The sequence below is a fragment of the Montipora foliosa genome, chromosome 3 (assembly GCF_036669935.1).
Source record: "Montipora foliosa isolate CH-2021 chromosome 3, ASM3666993v2, whole genome shotgun sequence".
In the NCBI taxonomy this organism is placed as follows: Eukaryota; Metazoa; Cnidaria; class Anthozoa; order Scleractinia; family Acroporidae; genus Montipora; species Montipora foliosa.
The window spans coordinates 51,018,158-51,025,657 of NC_090871.1; the positions used below are offsets into that span (position 1 = coordinate 51,018,158).

General features: G+C 45.2%; 1 protein-coding gene and 1 pseudogene across 4 annotated transcripts in view; both read right to left on the bottom strand.

The window, feature by feature from the left end:
- The window catches only part of LOC137997605 (endothelin-converting enzyme homolog), a 71,489-nt gene that overhangs the window by 30,937 nt on the left and 33,052 nt on the right, over nucleotides 1-7,500 (bottom strand). For all 4 annotated transcript variants that reach the window (XM_068843682.1, XM_068843685.1, XM_068843684.1 and 1 more), the window contains one exon: nucleotides 334-399. In XM_068843682.1, coding sequence (XP_068699783.1) covers nucleotides 334-399 — 66 coding nt within the window. The remainder of the gene's footprint in view (nucleotides 1-333; nucleotides 400-7,500) is intronic.
- LOC137994280 (uncharacterized) lies at nucleotides 2,184-6,190 on the bottom strand (annotated as a pseudogene).

Below are 7,500 nucleotides of genomic sequence, written 5' to 3' on the forward strand. Positions count from 1 at the left end.
GACAAAAACAAAGTTTAAAAATGCACTTATTACAGTAACAAATTTTGCGCTTAAAATTTCATAAGTGCTTTAAACTGGAAACAAGGACTTGTTGGCTTAAGCACCTCCTCATGATAATTAAGTGATCAAAACACTTATTGCTAGAAAAGTAATTTATACGTTGCCGCGGTCATTTACGTGTGAAGTGTGAAGTTTTTAGGGATTAATCTCGAGTATTGGTTTGGAGAAAGTTTGAACCAGCGTCCCCCTGAACGAAAGTCCCGTGCATTCTCGACTGACCCAACTAATCTGCTGCTAAGTGCACCTCAATCTTCATTGCCCACATTAACCCACCTTTCCGTGAAACGAAGTGTTCTTGAAAAAAGCCTCGGGAGAAATACCAAGACCGGACTGGTCCAGCTGTGAAACATAAGGGGCAAGTTAGGCGATGAAAGAAGCACCAATAATGAACAGGAAACAGGATCGTTAGCGAATTGATTGCCCTGACGTCGCCATTCAGTACCAATCACTTGACATATCACATGAGATGACTACTCTTATGGTGAAGATAAATTCAGAAAAAAAAGGCTTTAAGTTCTAAAAATAGAGGATATTACATGGCCGCGGGGATACGAATTTTATCAACCAGTGCTGATAGCATTTCTCACGAGTGAGCGCAGCGAACGAATGCGAGATGCTATCAGCCCTAGAAGATAAACTTCGTATCCCTCTTATAATAATAATGATTATTATTTTACTTTTTTTCATGTGCATTTTACCTTTTTGTTAGGTGGGGTATGGCAAGCCGTTTGTAGCAAAATTTAATCCTAGATATGTATGTTCAATCCTTTAAATAAAGGTTTAATTTAAAGTCATAAAATTAAAGTCATAAAATTTGACATAGAAGTTGAGTTTCCCAAATTTCTAGGAGAACTTGTGGATAGAACCGAGACAATATTTGAGAACTTTGACACAGAAGCTGCAGAAACGCAGGCCAAAGTTCTTGATCAAACAATTAGCCTGCTTAGGTCGATGAAAGAGTGTTGCAACCCTAGACACGAGGGACAAGGAAAATCTCGATTCCATCGCTGGGGCCTTAGTAGATGTGCTTAATGTGCTTCGTCACCGGACTATCACTCCGTCTACTGTGGCTGCGGATTCAGGTACGATACATAGGGATAAAGGAAAAAATCCCGGGAGACCATCTCTCAAAATTCCTGTTGAGATGCTAGAAGAACTGCGAGGACTGGGAATTCACTTGGAGAATTCACTGGGAATTCACTTGGAGTTTCGAGGTGGACAGTTAACAGATGAGTAGCAGAGTATGGTTTAAAGGATATGAGGGGCTTTGAACACATTACCTGATGAAAGACCCGACCGGATCATTGAAGATTACATAAACAACCATGGGAGTGCGTCTTGATGAAACATAATAGCCGGTTACGTGAAATCTATTGGGTTAGGGATTCAACGTCGAAGAGTCAGACAAAGGTTGGCGAAGCTAGATCCCGAAAATAATGCCTTGAGATGGGGTGCTACCATACAGCGCAGGAAGTACAATGTGCCTTGGCCAAACTAGCCTGCGTAGCAAGCGTTTCCGTGGGGTATGCAGGCTATGGCCAAACTCACTTTGGTATCTTGATTGAGGCCAACGCTACTGTGTGCATATGATGGATGAAGAACCTTCGTTGATCCAAAGCATCAGGAACTTCTTATGCAACACCTTATGACAGAGAAAAATCTCTGACCCAGGTGGGAATCGAACCCAAACTCACTTGAACTCACTTGAATTCTCTCCAGACACATACACACGCTACTTACGACAACATTCCTTTACAATCCCAGACCTGTTTCGGCTCTATTATTGGGACTACATTATAGGGACATTATTCTTCTAGAAAATCCGTCTATGCAACCTTGAATCCGCAGCCACAGTAGACGGAGTGATAGTCCGGCAGTCTGGGAGCCGGTATTAGTAACAGAACTTCCTTTATTCGTAGTAGTACATACGATATGGCGGCTCTATAAGGACGTTCCCCTACGTATGACCGTGCGAGTAGCCGCTGACCAACATCTCCCCCCTTTACAAAATAACAAAAGAAAGAGACGAGGAGGCAAAACAAACTATAACTTAAACCCCGGAGCCTGGAACCAGTACAGCGGGTATCCTATACTCAAGTGTCCATAATAGGGTGATGAGAGAGCTACATATTAAGTGTTTGTATATTCATAGACAAGGCTGATAGTTTCTGGGAAGCGGATGTATGAGGTGTGCTTGCTTCGACTGCTGCTCGGGGATGGTAGCAGGAGGGCGCGGCAGCAGGCTTCAGGTGGACTCTGTTCCTTCGAATCGTGCGGCCTTGAGCAGTGCGGATTGTGTAAGACCGAGGGTTTTCATGAGTGAGCACTTCTCTATAGATCCATGGTTTCCTACGCTGGTGCGGAGGTGGTTTGGCGTAAGCGTAGGTACCACTGAGGAGTGGTCTTTGTTCTACACTAGCTGATTTGTCGTAGTAGGTCTTGCTATCGCGTCTTTTCTTGGAGATCTCCGCCTCATCGAGTTCAAAGTTTAGCATGGTGGGTTTCAAGAGTTGATCGGTGGTGGGGAGTGTGGTTCTGGTGCGTCGTAGCAGCATGAGCTGGGCTGGTGAGTAGGTGTGACCTTGAGGTGGTGTGTTTCTGTATATCAGCATGGCGCTGTGGAAGTCATCAGACTTTTTTAACATGGATTCTGCAACTTTGACGGCAGCCTCTGCTCTTCCGTTACCCTTAGGGTGGTAAGGGGATGATGTGGTATGCCTAAATCCGTATTCGACAGAGAACTTCCTGTAGTCTTCACTGATAAACTGTGGACCGTTATCAGTGTGGCAGATTGCCGGAACACCATATCTCGCGAAGTGCGCTTTTGTTTTGTCAATGACTGTTGAGGAAAGGGTATCTTCTAGCTTGTCTACCTCAATCCAGTCAGAGAAATGGCAAACAGTCACTAGGTATCTTTGCTTTTCCAGCTCACAGAGATCTTGACTGATTATCTGCCAGGGACCTGTTGGGATTGGTAAGGATTTCATTGGTTCTTTTGGTGCAGAATGACCATACTGGGCGCAAGTACTACACGCATCACACATGTCTTGGATGGACTTTCGCATGCCGGACCAAAAGAGGACTTCACGTGCCATACGTATGTTCGATTCTCCACCAAAGCGGTTGGCGTGGATCTTGCAAAGCATGTCCTTTTGCATCGAGTGAGGTACCATAACTTGGGCGCTTTTGTAAATGATGCCATTTTTCACTGACAGTTCGTCCCTATAAGTCCAGTAGGGTCGCAGATACTCGGGGATGCTTGCTCTGTCTGCTGGCCTCCCTTTGACAATGACGTTGTATAAGGTGTTCAGTGTGGTGTCTTTGCTGGTTTCCTCATGTAGGTGGTTTTCAGTGATCTCCGTTAGTCTCGGATTCCGTGTGTTGTAATCGGACTCCATCTCCATTCTGAAAACATCAAAGTCCCGTACTCGGGCTGTGATGGGGTTGGGTAGGGCTGCGCGAGAGAGTGTGTCTGCCAGGTAGAGAGTCGGTCCTCTCTTGTACGTTATTGTGAACTGGTAAGGCTGTAATCTCATAAGCATTCGTTGTAAGCGGGCTGGTGCCTTGTTCAGTAGTTTCTTCATAATGGTTTCTAATGGCTGGTGATCTGTGTGGACTGCAATGTCAGTCTTGCCATACAGCCACTGGTCAAACTTTTGGAAGCAGTTGCAGATTGCTAGGCACTCTGTAGGATTCATGCTTGACGAGGTGAAGGCAACTGGTTGTAGTTTGCCGTCATCACTGGGCTGTAAAAGGGCGCCGCCGACAGCATTATCACTGGCATCCGTCTGGAGGACAACTGGTTTCCGAAGATCATAATAGGCTAAGACTGGGACGGACGAAATCAGTTGTTTGGCCTTGTTGAAGGCTTTTTCTTGAGCCATGGATCATGAAAATGGTACAGCGTCCTGGGTCAACATGCGTAAGGGTTGAATCACAGAGCTTAGGTTGGGGCAGAAGGGCGAAAGATAGTTAACCATGCCTATGAAGCGAAGGAGTGCTGGTTTGTTCTGCGGTGTGGCCATCTGTGTTATTGCCGCTACTTTGTCTGGGTCAGGTTTCAAACCATTATCCGAGATAATTGTGCCCATGAACTTGACCTCTTTAAGCTTAAAGCGCAGTTTGCCCGCGTTGAGCTTGATGGATTTTTGGTCACAACGTTCCAGTAAGGCGATGAATCTTCGGTCATGGTCTGCCTGGGCTTCCTCGAAGGTGTTGCCCTCCCCATACACAAGGATGTAATCGGCTATACATATTATTCCATCCAGGCCTTCCAATGCAGATGTCAACCTCATTTGAAACTCGTCTGGCGCACTAGTAATACCAAATGGGAGACGGAGCCACCTGTATTTGCCGTATGAGGTATGCATGGTTGTCATCCATGAGGATTCCTCATCTAGGGGAATGTGGAGGAAGCCTTCTTTAACGTCCACTAGAGAGAAGCACTTGGCTGCGCTAAGCTTATGAAGCTGTTCATTTAGCGTGGGCATTTGATGTTTCGGACGCTAGATGGCCTTATTTCCTGTCTGGTTTGGATCGCTGCATACGCGGAATTTTTTGGGTGTCTCTCTTATTAATTCACTCGAACACCATGGGGTTGGTTCATGTACTTTGACCAAGACGTCTGCCTGCACATAACGATCTAAGGCTTCTTTCTCTTTTGTTCTTTTCGCTACCGGTATTCGATGGACTGGCATCTGAACGGGCTGGACACTGTCATCAATCTGAAAGTGTACAGGTGGACCAAGCCGGCCAAGGCCTTAGAATGTGTCAGCATACTGGCGTATGATGTCCTGAAGTTGCAGCTGGCCTGGCGGCGGAAGTCGGCGGTTTGAAGGAATAGTAATTGGAGCCGAAGGTGATGGTGGTGGATTGCACGGGCTGGCTGTGGTCTCGTGGAGTTGCTGGAGATGGTTGTATGCCTTAGGGTTCACCTGGTTTTCGCATGGTACTGTATACTGTTGTGTGCCAGGAGGGTCATAGTGTTTGGTACTCGCATTGTGGTCTGCTGATGACTGAAGGGAATGAGTCTCGTCCGCGTGCACTCTAATTATGCCCAGTTTTTCGCTGTCACTGCCAGACAGAAGTGCTGGCTTGATGCCAATGCAGGAGTCTGGCAGGACTTGAAAAATAAGGGTGTCAAACTTGTTGTTCTTTTCGCACAAGAGTTCCACCTGACCAACAGGATGAAGTGGCTTGGAGTTTCCATAGGGATGTAGGCGGTAGGGGGAGTGCTTTACTTTGGCGTCTGGGAAGAAAGAGCGCAGGGTGCTGGCAGCCATGGTGTTGCAGGTTGCTGCAGTGTCTATTTGGAACTTTAATTGCTTGAAGGTCCGGCCCGTCGCTGAAAGTGATAGGTTTGTGAAATATCGTTTTGACTTCTCGACGGATGCAATGCTGTGAACTTGTGTGCCCAAAGAGTATATATAGTCGTGATCTTGGTCATAGGAGGATGCGTGGTCCTCTGCTGTGGCATACATCTCGGTGTAATGCAGGTCTCTTGGTCGGAAGTTTGTACGTGGGTCACGTTTCTGGCTGCCCTGAAGGCCTCTGACTTGTGGTCTCCAAGTGGGTCTGATACTGGGGCTTGGAAGTTTGCGGTCTTCTAGGCAGACACGAGCAAAATGGTCACTTCCACCACAGCTGGTGCAGGTCTTTCCATTAGCTGAACATAATTTCCGTGGATGTGGACCACGCCGATCTCCACACCAAAACAGGTACCAGGCTCCCTGCGAAGTTTCATCTGACTGTGTCTAAGGCCTGTCTAGTGGACATGTTCGTCGATTCCTTTGGACGAATTTGCAATTAACTTGTTTGTCTGCTTGGCGGACTCAATAGCTCTCGCTTCGGCGACTACATCGGACAGGGCCTTCTCAGAGTTGTCAGGTTTTACATGTGTTTTAAGCAACTCCATACGTATGTTATCCTCGCTCAACCCAAATATAAATTTGTCTCTACAAAGTTCATCACTAAGATCGCCATAGCCACATAGGCTGCCAGCGTGTCTCACCTTAACTTCCCACCCTTGAATGGACTCGTGAAGGCCTTGTGAAGAGGTCCAGAACTTGTATCGATCGGTCAGGAGTGAACTTCCTGTGCTGCCTGTGTAATGGGCTCGTAGTTTATCCATCCAAATCCAGGGTTTCTCATTATCTTCGTCTGGAATTTGAGGTTCGATTGTGTATCAGACCACGGACAAAGCTTCATCTGGAAGTGCAGATCGTAACGCTGAAATTTCTAGTAGAGGGCTCTTGTAATGAGCGGCTCGTTCTGCAACAGGATCTTTAGCGAGGTCGTGGTAATCGGCTTGTACGCAGTAATCGTTGAATCGTAACTCGAAGTTTTTGAAATTTTCGCTCACATTTCCCACAAGTTTGAGCTCCGGTCTTTTAAGGTTCGCCATCGTGTTTCCCCACTTCTGACACCAAGTCTGGGAGCCGGTATTAGTAACAGAACTTCCTTTATTCGTAGTAATACATACAATATGGCGGCTCTATAAGGACGTTCCCCTACGTATGACCGTGCGAGTAGCCGCTGACCAACACGGCGACGAAGCACATTAAGCACATCTACTAAGGCCCCTGCGATGGAATCGAGATTTTCCTTGTCCCTCGTGTCTAGGGTTGCAACACTTTTTCATCGACCTAAGCAGGCTAATTGTTTGATCAAGAACTTTGGCCTTCGTTTCTGCAGCTTCTGTGTCAAAGTTCTCAAATATTGTCTCGGTTCTATCCACAAGTTCTCCTAGAAATTTTGGAAACTCAACTTCTATGTCAAATTATTCTTCTCACTCTGCTGCCATCTTTTGTTCTATACCTTGCACAGTTTACTCTGGTTCTATATGGCCGCGCTCGTCCCAGGAAGTTTGAACATATATTTTCGGATTGCATATAAATTTAAGGATTACATTGAATCAATATTCGTGGTATTGCATTACATATAAAATTTAAGAATTGGATTGAATCAATATTCGTGGTATCGGATTAAATATAAAATTTAAGGATTGGATTGAATCAATATTGGTGGTATTGCATTACATATAAAATTTAAGGATTGGATTGAAGCAATATTTGCGGTATTGCATTGCATACAGAATTTAAGGATAGGATTGCATTGAATGCTTTTCATGACTTTAAATTAAACCTTTATTTAAAGGATTGAACATATATATATATCTAAGATTAAATTTTGCTACAAATGGCTTGCCATAGTGGGGTATGACATGTTTACTATTCATCAATTGATAACGAAATTGGTGACGGTTAGTTACAACAACAAATAAATGAGGGTTCTAGGGAATGTATTTTACAGCTGGTCGTACGGCTAGATTTTGAGAAAAAAACCTTTGAAATGTCTATTTTCTATTCCTCCCTTCAGGAGCTCGGTCCCTATACTTAGCATTTCCCCTGATTTACATTTATTTGTTAGGTAAAATTGCAT